Raw genomic sequence first — 18,845 nt, 5'->3', positions numbered from 1 at the left:
ATATCCATGTCCCATGGCTTTTAAAATCTGGCTAGACTTCTCCACACACAGACACACGCACGCGCGCGCGACCCGATTTCACACTTTTAACAAAGACCATGGTTAAGACCAGATGCCACCACCACGAGACCCAGTCAGTCATCTAAACGGTGGCCAGACATAGCATTACATAATGGAACAACAAACTCAAGACGCTGCATCGGCTCAAACGTAAACACGGGGGGCGGGTTGTCTCTCTGGTGCCGCGTCCCGCGGGTTGTCTCTCTGGTGCCGCGTCCCGCGGGTTGTCTCTCTGGTGCCGCGTCCCGCGGGTTGTCTCTCTGGTGCCGCGTCCCGCGGGTTGTCTCTCTGGTGCCGCGTCCCGCGGGGTCGCCGCGTTGTGAGGCGCGGCGCGGCGGTGACGCAGCGCAGGAACGGGAGTCGCGCACACTGGACTCCATTCACCCAACACGTCTGCTCCATTCACCCAACACGTCTGCTCTTCATCCACCCAACACGTCTGCTCTTCATTCACCCAACACGTCTGCTCTTCATTCACCCAACACGTCTGCTCTTCATTCACCCAACACGTCTGCTCTTCATTCACCCAACACGTCTGCTCTTCATCCATTCACCCAACACGTCTGCTCTTCATTCACCCAACACGTCTGCTCTTCATTCACCCAACACGTCTGCTCTTCATTCACCCAACACGTCTGCTCTTCATTCACCCAACACGTCTGCTCTTCATCGAAGCAGACACTCGGCGAGTCTGCCTTTTCTTACATACAGCAACTCTGGCTCAGTTTCATGTCATCATTCTTTTTCTCGCGGTATTGTAATAGAGGGGACAATTCAGTTTAAAATGTTGGAGGGCCTGAGTGCCAAACACGGCATCAGCTTTCATCATGTACTGATCCACAGGCAGTTCGCCGGGCCCCAAGGCCTATCATGACATTTCATCTCAGATCTGAATGTGTGTGATAAATAATCACTATGTGAAGATAAGGGTTTTTGATTTGTGATCTTACAGATTTTTTGGTTTTGTTTTGAATACAAACTGACTTGCAAAGTATGCATGCAACCACTGGTGTTGGTTTGATCAATACAAAAACTAAGCTAGAGCAACATTATAAAGCCAAATTGATTCATGATTCACACAGAAATGAACAATAAACGTTTTGTTTTCTTATTTGCATGGTGACTGCAGAAATAATCAATTGCACATACACCATTAATTACTGTTAAAGCCAAAAGCCAAGCAATTCATCTACCACTTCCTCTTTTGTGAATTCTTATGTATTCTAGATCTAGTTACTTGCCCACATGTATGCCTACCTGAAATATTATAGCGATATTGGAAAAGGGTAAATTAACCTGTGAGACAGATTCTAATTATCCTAAGCATCAATTACCAGCTAACGATTTCTATGTTCATTTTTCTTACTTATTTTTGATGGCTCATGGAGACAAATAGTTGTACTGATCCATATCATCGCTGGTTCATGAGGTTCAAAAACACTGATGAAAGCCCTACTGAATATTAGTTTACACCATGTGGTAGAATACAATACATTGCTAAGTGAGTAGCTCTGTGTTGATACTGTGTGTGTGTGTGTGTGTGTGTGTGTGTGTGTGTGTGTGTGTGTGTGTGTGTGTGTGAGAGAGAGAGAGAGAGAGAGAGAGAGAGAGACAGAGAGAGAGAGAGAGAGAGAGAGAGGGGGGGGTGCAAAGACGAAGAGGCGTGTCCTGTCTCCATGGTAACTTATTTGACCTCTTCAAACACAACACAAGTTTGTTCACTTCTTTCTCAACCTGCATTTCGTTCTAGCTTCTCAAAAAACCACTCAACAACTACTCAACAACAAGTGCAAGTGAGGTAGGTATAGCTATATTTCTATATCCTATCACCTTAAATAGCCCTCCTTTTAAACAGGCTAGCTAACGTTAGCTAGCATACCAGCTAACAGGTGATACTGCTGGTCATATTTACTTCATATTTACAGATTCTGCTCTTAGTACCATAAACATCACTTACAAATAACACGTTGCACACTCATGAATAGTGAACTCACACCCAGCTTGTTATTCCCCGTCTTGTCCCGCACCCTGTTCATGTTGTCTCATGTTATGCCCCATTGACCGAAACACAATACTAGTATTGCCTACATGGTAATAAACGTTTCATATCAGGTGATTACATGTCAATTGTGCAGAGCCCTCTCCATCTACAGTCTGGCTTGATTCAGAGACGAGATAGATACACTACGCACACACACACACACACACACACACACACACATTCTTTATTTTCACAGTTTACAACAGAGGCTGGAGAACAGTGAGGAAAATGTCATCCCAGATTCTGTGACCATGAGTAGACAATAAATTGTGCAGGGTGCCGCCTGGTGAGTGGAACGATTAGACATTAGGGTTGTAATTGGGAGTGAAAATCACGGGTACATTTGACATGTTTCAGAGTGGAGCACAACCCCCAGGGGTGACTGAGGCTCTGGAGATGCTGCCTGAGGGAGTAGTCAGGCCTGGGCTGATTACCACATTATTGAGTAGTCATCTCACCTCTACCCCTTGTCCTTGTGGAGGGAGCTTGTTTTGACCACGAGAACCAACATTTAACTATCACAGTGGCATCAACTACTGTATGTGTCTTGACTGCCAGCTTGCTATTAATACGCATGTGAAAAATGTGACTGTCAGGTCGTGGGCTGCCTTTTACTAACAACGTTTTTAACGCTAATAACCTATTTCAGCTATCGATTATGTTTTGTGATATAGGTTATTGGTCATTCTCTGAGATTTGGTTTTCCTGTTAGTTTTGTCACGTAACTCAAGTGGATGTGTTTTTCTCCTCCTGCAGACCTTTCAGCCATTGTTCTGTGAACGTTTGGCTAAGGCTGAAAAGTGCTCACTCAGGAGCGCCGCCCGACTCAGGAGCGCCGCCCAACTCAGGAGCGCCGCCCGACTCAGGAGCGCCGCCCGACTCAGGAGCGCCGCCCGACTCAGGAGCGCCGCCCGACTCAGGAGCGCCGCCCGACTCAGGAGCGCCGCCCGACTCAGGAGCGCCGCCCGACTCAGGAGCGCCGCCCGATGCCTCACCATGGTCCGTCTCACCATGGATCTGATTGCTAAATCCAGTAACCATTTCAAAAACAAGAGGAACGACTCCCTCCCTCAGTACCTCAAGAAACTGACTCACTTGAACTTTTCAAACAAGAATATCAAGGACATTGTGAGTGCCATCTTATAAGACTGCCAGTCCATATTCAGGCCGTTTGTTTAGTTTCTGTTCTAATAGATGAAGGTCAAATGTGTTTTTCAGGACGATCTCTCCATGTGCAGAAACCTCACAGTCCTCTATCTGTATGACAACCAGATCACCCACATCTGCAACTTGGGCTTTGCTTCCAACCTCACCCATCTATACATGCAAAACAACAACATCACTCACATCGAGAACCTCTCTCCCCTAAAGAAGCTCTCTAAACTGTGAGTGACATAGCCCTACAATGTGGAGCGCTGGATGATTCATGACTCCTTCTAGACGAGGACACTTCTATGTGTGTGTGTGTGTGTGTGTGTGTGTTTGAGGTATCTGGGTGGGAACAGCATCACGGTGGTGGAGGGCTTGGAGGAGCTTGGAGAGCTGAAGGAGCTTCATCTGGAGGGTCAGAGGCTTCCGTGTGGAGAGAAGCTGCTCTTTGACTCCCGGACTCTCCTCTCCCTCTCTGTAAGGTCTTCATAATGTACAGTAATAATGATTATTATCAGCCTATTTTACATCACAGCTAAATCATTAGCAATACCCTAAGCCCAGGAATACATCATCGACCTCTTTTAATTCTGTATTGGTAATGTCTCAGTTTCAGCTCTAAGAGCTTAATAATTTACCGATCTGTATCACAGCCTTGGCCAAGGCCACCATGCGTGTAAAAGCAGGGTTGTGCGGGGTTTCATGATGCCAAAGATAACTCTGTGGATCTCTCTGGTTTGACAGATCAGCCTGGCCTGTTTACTGCTCAGACCGTGGGTAAACAAACTGTAAATCTGAGCTGCTTGTTTATCTGGATAATTAAACAAATTGCTGCGCAAATGTGAGAGCTCCAGCTTTTATATAAATGCTCTCTATAAGAGCTCGACCCAAAAAAGAATATTACATTTCAGAAGCAGTGGTTCACTATCTTGAGTTTAATTAAGGACAACAGTACTGTACTGTAGTCAAAGGTATGATGTATAATTGGTCTCCGGGATAAACTAAAATGCATGATCTTTGCAGGAATCTCTATGTGTGTTAAATATCAATAAGAACAACATGGATGATATCAGAGACTTGGCCGTCCTGAAGAAGCTGACGCATCTATCTGCTGTGGACAACCAGCTGCACGACATGCAGGTAAACGCCAGTGTTTTACTGAAATCTACTGATGTGACCGGTTACCAGTCAGACGCTTCCCCACTCCCTCCATTCATCAAATTGCTCCCAATGAGCAGGCAAGCGCCTTGCATGGCAGCTGCCGCCATTGGTGTGTGAATGGCGTGTGAATGGCGCTCCGGGCCAGTGTAACAACTGGGTGGGGAGCGCGTTACAAATGCAGTACCTATACCTATCACTCGGTCGAAGTATGGATTGTGTGCATGCTCTGCAATCAGCGAAGAACGCTCACCACATCACAGCACACTGCACGGCGCGGCGTATTCAGATCAACACGCTACGAGCTGATCAGGGTAACGTTAACACAGCGACGCCGCCCTCTGCAGTGATGTGTGAAATGATATGGAGAGTGGGGTCCTAAAGAAACAAATCCTGCAAATCCCGCCCGCTTTCCCAGTTTCCACGGCTTGCACAGGGTCAGAATTATTCAACAAATCAGCGGCTCGGTCCCCCGGGGACAAGCCTTGCTGACAGCTTTAAACAAGCGCAAGTTTCACCCCTTCCTTTGGAAGCTGATTTTTTCCTCTTCCCCTCCGAGTCCTGCATTCGATACTGCCCACCACGGCTGGACTGTGTGAGAGATTCATTTGAAACAGAGATATGGTTTCTGCACACCATGTTGACCTTGAAAAATGACCGGCCCTCGGTTTCTGAGACTGCCTTCTGATGGCGAGCCGTGTTCCTGTTTTTTATGGACGTATCGGCTGAAAAGAAGGATACTGCTAATTTTCAAAAAGCTGTCTTCGTCCGCGGTATGTCACAGTGGGACTGAGCTTTGAGAACACACCGAGTGCCTCTTTACTCTGGCCACTTTCGGCCCTCAACAGCGGTGATGTTCTACCCAGCCGCCCTCTGCAGGTAATTGCTGTGCACGTGTCAGAAGGACCTCTCATGTTTAGCAGATATCCCCTTTAATTTATACAAACCCACTGCCACTATTGATCCTGCAAAGACAGCACCCCAAAGGATCAATCCCTCCTTCAGCGCCGTATGGTCAGAATCCTGTGGAAGCATTATGGATTTTTAAAATAGATTATGACAGGCAGTCAGCCAGGGTGACAAATGGGGGAGTATCAGCCGAGGCTGTTAGCCGTGTGCAGGGCAGGGAGGACAGGGGAATCGAAGCGCTGGTCAAATACAGGTTCATAACTGTCCCATCATTAGTCCAGGCGAGGGGGCCAGCCAGGCAGCCCCGCGCGTCTCTGGGCCAGGCTGCTCTCCACGCCCCCGCGTGGGGGGCAATTTGGCGCAGGGCCGCTCCTCGGCGAGGCCCGTCTGAGTGACGGCCCTGACACGATCATTTATCAAAGCCTGGGAGTGCACAGCGCAGAGGTCCCCCCTGAACTGATTGCGGCGCAGGCTGGAAAAGTGGAAGCGCTTTGGCCGAGACAGGAAGGCAATGAACAATCAGAGCGTGTCCAGAGAGTATTCATATTTCCAGGCTTGGATTAATGTGCCTCTAGATAAACATACAACTGCAGGCTAGAGGCTACGGGCTGGAGGAGTCAGCCTAACGCTCAGCTCACTGCCCCCGGGGGGAAACTTGTTAGTCACACGACACCAGCGACTATGTTTATTAGAACAATCTGATGTGATGTTTACACTTTTTCCTTTGGCTGTTGTTCTTCCCAGCATTAGCGTTGTTAGTGTTCTTATACGGGTGTGCTGATGTATGATTCTGGGATTGGAATACTTTTCCAGGGCTTTGAAGTGGCCTCTACTAACCCTGGGCTGAGTTTCCCAGAGGCATCGTAGCGCTACCTTCATCGTAGCGCTACCTTCATCGTAGCGCTATGATGAACGCCATAGCTTACGATGAACGTAGCGCTACGATGCCTCTGGGAAACTCAGCCCTGGTCTATTGTTTTAATGGCTCAAGTGCCATTCTTTTCTTCCCACACTTGGCCATGGCCAGAGCCCTGATGCAGCATGTGTCACCCTTTACCTGTGCAGGTGTGCTCAACATGAGTTGAAGGGTCCGGTGTGCTTTCAGGAGCTGGAAGGTGTGTTTGTTGTGCTTTCAGGAGTTAGAGGGCGCGTGCGGCCTGTGGTCTCAGCTGAATCGAATGGATTTGAGTGGAAATCCTGTCTGTCAGAAGCCCAAGTACAGAGACAGGCTGATCACCGTGTGCACAAGACTGGGTGAGACATGTGGAGGTCCAGTGCCATATTTTGAATATTGTAAATCTAATTTACACTTCACTATTCCCTATAGCCAAGCTTTTTAGATTTTCTACTGCCCAAGTAACGTATGTATTGTCTAAAACATATTATTGAACTGGTGATTATGATCATGGAACTTGATTATTTTTTCAGAGGAACTTGATGGGAAGGAAATAAACGAGTTGTCTAGGCAGTTCCTGATCAACTGGAAAGCCTCGAAGGAAGCCAAGAAAAAAGTGAAAGATGAAAGAATCATGACTGGACAGATCACGTATCCGTTTACAGGTGAGATGATCTAACACCAGTACCCGACATTATGTTCTGTTTATTGTCATCACACCGTCTTCGTCCTTACTGGAAGCCTGGTTGTTCCCCACTGACAAAGTGCTGTGTGTGTGTGCATGGTGTGTGTGGCCGAAGCATCAGGCTGTAACACAGTGTATGTGACAGGCTTTATTTATGTTCTAGCTGAATTTCACATGGGCCTAACTTCATACAGTTACACCTACACCAACGTGCTGGGTAAGAGGAGGCCGCCAGCGGGGAGAAAGGTCCGCTCTGACCACATGCACATGGACAGTGTAGCCATGAGGTACTAACTATACTCCTACTACCACCAATCCTAAACTTACTCTCTCTACTACCACCAATCCTCAACTTACTCTCTCTACTACAACCAATCCTCAACTAACTCTCTCTACTCCTACTAGTACTACCACCAATCTTAAACTTACTCTCTCTACTCCTACTATCACCAATCCTCAACTTACTCTCTCTACTCCTACTATCACCAATCCTAAACTTACTCTCTCTACTACCACCAATCCTAAACTAACTCTCTCTATTCCTACTATCACCAATCCTCAACTAACTCTCTCTACTACCACCAATCCTCAACTTACTCTCTCTACTCCTACTATCACCAATCCTCAACTTACTCTCTCTACTCCTACTATCACCAATCCTCAACTAACTCTCTCTACTACCACCAATCCTAAACTAACTCTCTCTACTACCACCAATCCTAAACTAACTCTCTCTATTAGCACCAATCCTCAACTAACTCTCTCTATTACCACCAATCCTCAACTAACTCTCTCTATTACCACCAATCCTCAACTAACTCTCTCTATTACCACCAATCCTCAACTAACTCTCTTTACTACCACCAATCCTAAACTAACTCTCTCTACTACCACCAATCCTCAACTAACTCTCTCTATTACCACCAATCCTCAACTAACTCTCTCTATTACCACCAATCCACAACTAACTCTCTCTACTACCACCAATCCTCAACTAACTCTCTCTACTACCACCAATCCTCAACTAACTCTCTATTACCACCAATCCTCAACTAACTCTCTCTATTACCACCAATCCTAAACTAACTCTCTTTACTACCACCAATCCTAAACTAACTCTCTCTATTACCACCAATCCTCAACTAACTCTCTCTATTACCACCAATCCTAAACTAACTCTCTCTACTACCACCAATCCTCAACTAACTCTCTCTACTACCACCAATCCTCAACTAACTCTCTCTATTACCACCAATCCTCAACTAACTCTCTCTACTACCACCAATCCTCAACTAACTCTCTCTACTACCACCAATCCTCAACTAACTCTCTCTATTACCACCAATCCTAAACTAACTCTCTCTACTACCACCAATCCTCAACTAACTCTCTCTACTACCACCAATCCTCAACTAACTCTCTCTATTACCACTAATCCTAAACTAACTCTCTCTACTACAACCAATCCTCAACTTACTCTCTCTACTACCACCAATCCTAAACTTACTCTCTCCTCCACACTGTACACTGTTTACAGTATCATGATTTTCTTCTTTCAATCAAAAAAAAGAGACCAATTAATATTACACGGTTTGCATTAAATTGGAATAAGTGATTTGAATGTTGACATGTTTCTTTTAGAATGTTTATTTCCCCCCTTTTGCTCCATGTTTGACACGGGGCCTGCAGCTTGTCAAATACCTCCCATGCAAATAAACAGTGTTCCCCACTGCTGTGGGCTTGGCCTTAACTGTATATAAATAGCAACATTACTGTGACTCTATGCACTGTATTGCCATGGAAATCTGTACTTTTAATGGGTAATGTTCAAAATATATTATTTCATATTTGCATGCCCATTTGAATACCCATATCCCTCCTGGGAAATGAGAGACTAAAAGAGGAATAGATAGTCATTGATTATCAACCATTCTGTGGAACCGTGCCATTGAAACTGTCTCATTCTGGTAGGATGCGTAACGTGACGATCCCGGTGACCGCAGGACTGCTCAGCGAGGACGCAGCCCAGCTCTGCACCCGCCTGGCTCTGTGAGACTGACCCGCCCGCTCCCCAGGCCTGCCCTGCCCCCACACACCGCACGCAGCCTGCCCTGCCCCCACACACCGCTCCCCAGGCCTGCCCTGCCCCCACACACCGCACGCAGCCTGCCACTGCCCCCACACACCGCTCCCCAGGCCTGCCCTGCCCCCACACACCGCACGCAGCCTGCCACTGCCCTCACTGACCAGCTCCCTGGAAACGCTTAGTAGAAAAGAGAGCTCAGCTCACTGTCTTTTTTCCTGTGTCAGTGTAAGTGACTGTCCTTGGCCTGGGGTGTGTTTGGTTGTTTTAAGTCTCTCCGTTGACTGCCTGTTTTTCAATCTGACCTGTGTGGTATTTGATATGTGATATTTATTGTAGAAATAAAGGTAATTGGGTTAGCAGTAAGTGCATTGTTTTACTTGGAGGAACTTGAACAGACTTCGCTGAGTGTGAGATGATTATGACATCCCCTGAATGCTATAATATTTTGTCATCTTACTGTTGGTCCTACAGTAGGATATCTAATTTGTATCCAATATTCATGATACTGTAATCTGTTTAGTATTTGAACTGTAATGTAGCTTTATCATAATATCTTTGTTCCAAATGAAGATAATTACAAATAATACTCAGAATTCCCTTATTTTGGGGAAATCGTATATTCTCTCTAGAATGTTCATGACGCCCTAAAATAATCAAATTCAATTCCACGGTCAAGATTGTTGTTCTGGATTAAATTGTTAATGACTTAAGCTTAAGCGACTCATTGTAATCATTGGCTTTGTACGCCTAAATACTGTAGGCTACATTTGTACAGTATACTAGGCTATTTGTGTCACCATGTGGCTCAAACTGCGCAGTTCCTCGTATACTTTGTGTTTATTATCGTTTTCTGTCTTAAATTCCCTACGCACGTCTGAATGAGTTTTTTAACTGCGTGGGTGTGTAACCCCTGAAAGATGTGGGGTAATTAGGGAATGAAGCTTACTTAACCTTCTTTGCTTTGCCTCATAATGAGTGGCCCGGAGTGATACTGTTACTCCATCCTTACAAAAACAATGTTTTTAAGAACAGTCTGAGGATATACATGTTATGAATAATTCCTTTCATTAATTTACCGACATCTCCGTTTGCGGACACTGGAAATCAGAGTGATTCATTTATGAGTCTCACAAGAATTTCCTCATGCCTGCCTGTTGATTGCACTGTTTAGAGTTTATTTATTAGCTGTTCCTCAGTAAATGAGACTGTTTTGCGACCTGCAACTCAAGACACCCGTGTAATTAGTCACATATTTTGCATATCACCTTACCCTTGTCATCTTGTCTTCATGGTCTGCTGCACACATTTGAGCAGTGTTTACGCATGGCATAGCTGGTCTTTTAGTTATGGTGAAAGCAATAAATGAGCAGACAAGGCATTACAATCGGCCCATAGTTCACCCAAAATAATGCAATTTAATAACATAAATGTAACTGACTTGATACGAAAGTAGGTCTACTCAGGTTAGTACCAAGGGAAAAAATGCTGCCTCTGGCGTTGAAAACGGCTCTCTCAGCTCCCCTCAGACAGAAATAAGTTAGGAAAGGGAACAGCGCAGAGCCTCCCACTGCCAGAGAGTCTTATGGGCTTGTGATTATAACAAATATATATATGTATTTGCCCTCTAACGCATTTTGAGGACTGGTGGAGACATAAGGCTGTCACATATTTTCATTCTGTCATGAAAGTGTTCATCTCTGACAGAAGCGTTCTGTCTCTACTCCCCCTCAGTGTGTGCAGCGAGGCCCTGGCGTACTTCCTCACCCTGACGTCAGAGAGCCACAGGGAGGCGTGGACCAACCTACTGCTCCTCTTCCTCACCAAAGTGATGAAGATCAGCGATGACAGGGTAAGGACACCTAATCTGCTGGCCACTCTGACTCTGACACTGTATATCTCTACGCTGACTGTGTGATTGCCCCCAAAATGAACACCCTTATCCCTTAAAAAACCCTCATCTACCCTCATCTCCCCACTGTGAATGATTTGATACAAGTAGTAGTAACCGTAGTAACAGCAATCATGTGGCATCTTAGTCCTCTATGGACCACTTAAAGGAGAATGCTCGTTTTTGACAACCTGGACCTTATTTACGGCATATTATAAGACGTTTCACTCACCGAGATAACTTTGGTGTAATTCGGAGGCCTGTAGAAGAAATTTCAAATCCAGTGCAAGCCAAGTATATCCATGTAATGTACTTGTATACTATAATATTCTCTCTCTGCCTCTAGTTCAAGGCCCACGCGTCCTGGTTCTACCCCCTGCTGTGTGAGATCATGCAGGTTCTCTCTCTGCTCTAGTTCAAGGCCCACGCGTCCTGGTTCTACCCCCTGCTGTGTGAGATCATGCAGGTTCTCTCTCTGCTCTAGTTCAAGGCCCACGCGTCCTGGTTCTACCCCCTGCTGTGTGAGATCATGCAGTTCGACTTGATCCCGGAGCTGCGGGCCGTGCTGAGGAGGTTCTACCTGCACGCGTTGGCATTGTGTTCCAGATCGCCCAGCCTGACCAATCAGAGTCTGTCCCCAGCCCTGACCACGAACCCCAGCCTGACCAATCAGAGTCTGTCCCCAGCCTGACCAACCAGACAGTAACCGTGTTGTTCGGGGGGAGGGAGGAGAGGAGAAGAGGAGAGGAGGAGAAGAGGAGGAGAAGAGGAGGAGAAGAGGGGGGAGGGAGGAGAAGAGGGGGGAGGGAGGAGAGGAGACTTATGGTAATTTCCTCTCATCAGAAGAACCAGTCCAAACCTTATTACACTGATGACTATGTACCTTCCTCATCCCAGTCCTCATAACGCTGATGCAAGAGACTCTTTGGCTCCAGATGAAAGGAGGGATGCATAGATGGATAGTGGAAAGATAATGACCTCATCCTCAATAGAGAAAGAGAAGGATGTATCTCACAGCTTCTACCACTTTGGCATGTTCCTGTCATTTCAGGTTCAGGTTTTGGTTAACATCTTCCTACAACCATAGAAACCTATGGACAGCCTCAAGACAGACAAAACAGACAAAAAAAGTTTTACACGTCCTGGTGGTTCCTTGGTTTTGCTGACGTGTGTGTATGTATGTGTGTGTGTGTGTGTGTGTGTGTGTATATATATTGCTTAGTGTCCTAGAGTGCATGTCCTCTTAATGGTTGGCCTTGTCTGCTGTCTGACCCATAGACAAGATCAGAGACTGTGGTGGATACGGTGAACTTCAGACAGAAACGGAATGTGGTTTTAATAGATTTAAATCATTCTCATGAGCCGGAGTTTACTCCTCAGGCATTTAAAATGTAAACAGAGGAAATTGGCGGCCATTAAGCCTATTTTTGGGTTTCACCAGGGCTCGGTCGTTGGCCTGGTCATTGGCTTTCTTCTCCCAGACTTTGTTCAGGGCCCCGACAGTGTCTTTTAGTCGGTACTCTAAAAGGTCGTCTGCCAGTTTTATCTTGCGTTTGTACTCCTCCATCGCTCCACTGGCCAAGGCATGAGCAGGTGCAGGGACAGCCGATGGTGCAAGGAGACTAGCAGAGACAGGCGTGGCCCTCTCCTCTACTGTCTCATATGGCACCTCCCTTTTATCATCCACAATGCACTTTTTGGATAAATCAACTTCAACCTTCTTCAGCCCGAATGCTATCAGGACCTCCTCAGTAATGAAATCCTTCAAGAAAGAAAAAAGAAGGAAAGAGAGAAAGGCTTAGATAGAAATGAATATGCATGGCAAATCTGTTAAAGTGGGAGAAGGAGAGAGATCAACACTGATAGACAGAAACTAAGAGAGCAGGAACAAGGACACAATGGAAGGGAACGGGGAACGAGGCTGGGACAGGGAAAGGGACCGGGCAGAAGCAGAGGGGGGAACTAAAGGGCCAGGAGAGGAGGGACTTGAGTGACGTGAGACTAGTGAGGGGACAGGTGTCTAGAGCTGGGGCTGGGAGGACACAAACCAACATAGAAGACAAGACAACGAACACAAGACCAAACACACAAGGAGGTAGAACAAAACCAAGTGACAAAGTGTACAATAGTCTCTGGGGGCAGTGCAGGGGCAGTCACCGGGAGAGGAGGTGCTCAGGGTCCAGGAAGGTCCAGGGGGCACAGGAGCTCAGGGCCAGGATCAGGGGGTGAGCAGGGCGAACCAGGGGCCCGGGCAGGGGCGAGCAGAGTGGACCAGGGGTCCGGGGCGAACCAGGGGTCCGGGGCAAATCGGGGGTCCAGGGCAGGAAAGCGGGTCCAGACCGGGAGCAGGGGCCGAGCCGGGGCGGACCCGGCCCAAATCACAACAATTACATAAGCTTGACATTTAAATCAAGAGTTAACGTGGGGTCACTGAGACTTAGAGGTATCAGGAACCAACTAACGCTGCTCACCTGGGAGGGGCTCTGATGAGGGAAGGGGGGTGAGCGGGTGCTAGAGCTGGAGCTAGTGTCCTCAGATTCACTCTCCTCAGACGACTCAAAGTCATTTTCATAGTCAGCCTCAGCCTGAGGGTGGGAATCAGGCCATAATGCATCAACCCTGGATAATGCATCTTAATTTTACAGTTGTTGTTTTTTTAGCCAAAGACCCTTTACCTCTTCCACCTTCTCTTCCTCCACACCTTCCACCAGGGGGAGCTCGAAGGAAACCTCATAGTCTTCGTCATCATTCTAGGGGTGTTTGGAGGGGGACGGAATGTATTCATTGATGCTCTACAAGTCAATATATACAGAATGACTATCTTGCTTTCTTTCGCTTACATCTGTTTCGCTCTCTTTCCTCTCCTTTTTGCTTTCCCCAGCAGGCCGTTCAGCAGCCACCTCAGGGTTGCCATCGGCCTGTGGGATGACACAGCAGGAGGCTATTACTGAGAGCCTGTGACTTTAAGTTGTATAGTCAATATAGCAGTCAACTATCGTTGACGTACCTTGTCATCGCTAACCAGCCTCTTCTCTGCCGTTTGGCTGGTGAGAGTCGGGGCGTCCTTGAAGAGGCACGGCGCTTCGCTCAGAGGGCCAAGCTCTCCCTCTGTTTCCTCCACCTCCAGTTCCTTCTCCTCCACAAAGCTCTCTGACACACACACACGGCACACACAGACCCAGACATACACTCACAGAGACTCACCTGGAGCTCTTTGAGGCTATCACAAGTAGTGTCACCTGCCAGCTTCTCTCTCAACACTTTCCATGTGCAGTCAAACACAGCCTGTAGAACACACACCACATCAACAAATCATCAGAGAGGTTTCCCATAAGAAAGACTTACTTTTCCACCTGTCGCATTTCATCCAGGATCATGACACTGCTGGTCTCAGTGACCTGCATCGGCAGAGCACAGGTCTGGTTGCCCTTGTCATCCATGGAACTGATATCCATGGCTTCACGGTCCTCTTCCAGGAGACCGTCAAGCTCGTCCGCTTTCCACACAGCCAATGGTCCAGGTTGGATTGTGCCTTCAGCCTCCTTGACCTGGCAGGACAGGACATGGAAAAGCTGAATGTACATCGAAAGACTGTGTTATTACATAAGCTTGACATCTTAATCAAGAGTTAACGTGGGGTCACTGAGACTTAGAGTGATCAGGAACCAGCTAACGCTGCTCACCTGGGAGGGGCTCTGATGAGGGAAGGGGGGTGAGCGGGTGCTAGAGGTGGAGCTAGTGTCCTCAGATTCACTCTCCTCAGACGACCCAAAGTCATTTTCATAGTCAGCCTCAGCCTGAGGGTGGGAATCAGGCCATAATGCATCACCCCTGGATAATGCATCTTAATTTTACAGTTGTTGTTTTTTTAGCCAAAGACCCTTTACCTCTTCCACCTTCTCTTCCTCCACACCTTCCACCAGGGGGAGCTCGAAGGAAACCTCATAGTCTTCGTCATCATTCTAGGGGTGTTTGGAGGGGGACGGAATGTATTCATCGATGCTCTACAAGTCAAGATATACAGAATGACTATCTTGCTTTCTTTCGCTTACATCTGTTGCGCTCTCTTTCCTCTCCTCTTTGCTTTCCCCAGCAGGCCGTTCAGCAGCCACGTCAGGGTTGTCATCGGCCTGTGGGATGACACAGCAGGAGGCTATTACTGAGAGCCTGTGACTTTAAGTTGTATAGTCAATATAGCAGTCAACTATCGTTGACGTACCTTGTCATCGCTAACCAGCCTCTTCTCTGCCGTTTGGCTGGTGAGAGTCGGGGCGTCCTTGAAGAGGCACGGCGCTTCGCTCAGAGGGCCAAGCTCTCCCTCTGTTTCCTCCACCTCCAGTTCCTTCTCCTCCACAAAGCTCTCTGACACAAACACACGGCACACACAGACCCAGACATACACTCACAGAGACTCACCTGGAGCTCTTTGAGGCTATCACAAGTAGTGTCACCTGCCAGCTTCTCTCTCAACACTTTCCATGTGCAGTCAAACACAGCCTGTAGAACACACACCACATCAACAAATCATCAGAGAGGTTTCCCATAAGAAAGACTTACTTTTCCACCTGTCGCATTTCATCCAGGATCATGACACTGCTGGTCTCAGTGACCTGCATCGGCAGAGCACAGGTCTGGTTGCCCTTGTCATCCATGGAACTGATATCCATGGCTTCACGGTCCTCTTCCAGGAGACCGTCAAGCTCGTCCGCTTTCCACACAGCCAATTGTCCAGGTTGGATTGTGCCTTCAGCCTCCTTGACCTGGCAGGACAGGACATGGAAAAGCTGAATGTACATCGAAAGACTGTGTTATTACATAAGCTTGACATCTTAATCAAGAGTTAACGTGGGGTCACTGAGACTTAGAGTGATCAGGAACCAGCTAACGCTGCTCACCTGGGAGGGGCTCTGATGAGGGAAGGGGGGTGAGCAGGTGCTAGAGGTGGAGCTAGTGTCCTCAGATTCACTCTCCTCAGACGACTCAAAGTCATTTTCATAGTCAGCCTCAGCCTGAGGGTGGGAATCAGGCCATAATGCATCACCCCTGGATAATGCATCTTAATTTTACAGTTGTTGTTTTTTTAGCCAAAGACCCTTTACCTCTTCCACCTTCTCTTCCTCCACGCCTTTCACCAGGGAGAGCTCGAAGGAAACCTCATAGTCCTCGTCATCATTCTAGGGGTGTTTGGAGGGGGACGGAATGTATTCATTGATGCTCTACAAGTCAAGATATACAGAATGACTATCTTGCTTTCTTTCGCTTACATCTGTTTCGCTTTCTTTCCTCTCCTCTTTGCTTTCCCCAGCAGGCCGTTCAGCAGCCACCTCAGGGTCGCCATCGGCCTGTGGGATGACACAGCAAGAGGCTATTACTGAGAGCCTGTGACTTTAAGTTGTATAGTCAATATAGCAGTCAACTATCGTTGACGTACCTTGTCATCGCTTACCAGCCTCTTCTCTGCCGTTTGGCTGTTGAGAGTCGGGGCGTCCTTGAAGAGGCACGGCGCTTCGCTCAGAGGGCCAAGCTCTCCCTCTGTTTCCACCACCTACAGTTCCTTCTCCTCCACAAATCCCTCCTCCTCCTCCTCCTCCCCCTCAAATATCTCCTCTGGGATCTCACTGTCCTCACTGACATCCTTCATCTCCTCTTCCAGGTCAGTCTCTCTCTCCGTCTGCACAACGCAGTCCTCCCCCACCCTGATCTCCTTGGCCACCTCCACTTCCTCCTTCTTGGGAGTCTCTGTGTTCTCCAGAAGTCCGTAGTAGAACAGAACCGCTTGAGTAAGGTAATCCTACATGAAATACACAAACAGTAAATACTCAGTAAACATATTCTTCTTTAAAAATATGCCTTCCTTGGTTTGTGTCTCTCGTCATACCTGTATGTCTGACTGACTCTTTCTCTCTCTGACACATACACACACGGCACACACAGACCCAGACATACACTCACACAGACTCACCTGGAGCTCTTTGAGGCTATCACAAGTAGTGTCACCTGCCAGCTTCTCTCTTAACACTTCCCATGTGCAGTCAAACACAGCCTGTAGAACACACACCACATCAACAAACAAAATACAGTCATTCAGAGCAGCGTTAAAGACAAACCAAGTTTCTCCAGCAGTTCTGCACTAAGGTTCAGTCGGCAACACAACTCACCACCCGGTAGGAGTGATGCAAGCAAGGCCCCTGATGGTGGGTGTCGTTGCTCAAGTAGTAGGCAGGGAGGGAGGGCTTGTCCTCCTCACTCAGCAGACATGGCCTCTGGTTCAGATCACAGGTCTTCCAGAACTCTTGAGTAGCCATCTGCACCAGCCTGCTTACCACTGAGATCTCCCCTGCTTTGGAGGCGCCCAGAGCATCAAGGCACGTTTTTTCAAGAAAAAGTGAGTCATCAGGGAAGTCTTCAAGGATGTCACCACAGAAGTCATCAGAGAGGTCGTCAGGAAAGTTGTGCGTGTCCTCAAAGGTCTCTCTAAGGCCATGTGTCTCAGCCTTCTCTCTAGCAGAGACAGGCGTGGCCCTCTCCTCAACTGTCACATGTGGCACCTCCCTCTTGTCATCCACAATGCACTCTGCTTGAGATGTCACTGTCAGCAGCAGCCTATTATATAAATTACATAAAAGACATCAAATCAATATCACGAGCACTGTGGGTGATATTAGTTAAGGGTGGTTGCACCCCCCCCCCCCCACACACACACACACACACACAAGAAAGACTTACTTTTCCACCTGTTGTGTTTTGCCCAGGATCATGACACTGCTGGTTTCAGTGTCCGGCATCGACAGAGGACAGGTCTGGTTGCCCTTGTCATCTATGGAACTTATAGCCATGGCTTCACAGTCAGAGGCGAGAACAGGCGCAGGGTTGGAAACAGGGGCAGGAGCAGAGGAAGGAGCAGGGACTGGCAATGGAGGAGGAGCAGGGGTAAGGGCAGCCTTCCCCGCCTGCATCTCCTCCCCAACCATCTCCTCTGGCACCTCACTTGCCACCTCCTCCGTCATGTCATCCAAAATCCCAACGAGGTCCACCTTCAAGCAGAGCACGGACTCCTTCATGGCATCTAGTTGGCATTCAAACGCCAGCAGCCTCTCAGCAAGGCGACGCTGGCTCAGGAGCGCCTGCGCACGTTTGGCCAGCTGCCTATAAGTTATGATATCAGTCATTACACCTGTAGCTTACATAATATTAATTTGCCTATAGTATGAGATGACATGAATAAATATCTTATAGAGAGGTCGCAGTAACTGTGTACACTCGCTGTCTCAGAGTAATACTGGTACTTGCTTTTCCGCTTGTTGCCTTTGCCCCGGTGTCATCACACTACAGGTCTTAGTGATGGGAATCAGTAGAGCCACGGTCTGGGTTGCCTTCTCTGTCATGGACCTGGTACCCATGGCTCCACTGGCAGGGACAGGGGTAGGGACAGGAGCAGGGGCAGACGTGGCTCCTTCCTCCGACTCCAGCCAGACACAGGAGGACGCCATCACAGGATGGCTGTTGGGAGTTATCCTGTTTTTGGTTGACAGGATCAAATTGGAAAGCATGCATATTGGGAGATATGACTGTCAATATGTTCACATATTGATATAGTCAATTACCAGCCAGGGTTGGCAGAGGCTGTAGCTCTCCGTTCCCGGCCTAAGCAGGCTTTTGTGAACTGCAGGGCGCGGTCTATTGCCATGGTAACTGTGGTATCCATCATGCTTAGGGGGATCTGAGGGTACCTCAACTTGCTCTGAGAAAACACAATACTGGTATTAACACATACACAGAAGCATGCACACACACACACACACACACACACACACACACACACACACACACACACACACACAGCAACAGCAACAGCATATCATCCAAAGCAGCATGGAGACATCACCATATCGTCATAGCAAACACCAGATTTCAGTCAGGGAGGTTTCCATGACACCAGACAGGTTGCCATAGAAACAAACAATGCCAACATTG

The 18,845-nt window shown here is 47.7% G+C and overlaps 1 protein-coding gene across 1 annotated transcript; it reads left to right on the top strand.

Annotated features, from left to right (window-relative positions):
• Positions 1–3,097: 3,097 nt before the first annotated feature.
• LOC311326673 (protein phosphatase 1 regulatory subunit 42-like) lies at positions 3,098–6,891 on the top strand (the record flags this gene model as incomplete). Its single annotated transcript, XM_084459609.1, has 6 exons — positions 3,098–3,229; positions 3,320–3,486; positions 3,589–3,727; positions 4,274–4,390; positions 6,454–6,571; positions 6,746–6,891. 6 exons carry the CDS (start codon positions 3,098–3,100, stop codon positions 6,889–6,891), a joined length of 819 nt encoding a protein of 272 aa, XP_084315735.1.
• Positions 6,892–18,845: the final 11,954 nt, after the last annotated feature.

This window comes from Borostomias antarcticus (assembly GCF_949987555.1).
Source record: "Borostomias antarcticus genome assembly, chromosome: 28".
Classification (NCBI taxonomy): domain Eukaryota; kingdom Metazoa; phylum Chordata; class Actinopteri; order Stomiiformes; family Stomiidae; genus Borostomias; species Borostomias antarcticus.
The sequence above is the reverse complement of the archived record's forward strand: the minus strand, read 5'-3'. Positions and strand labels throughout refer to the sequence as shown.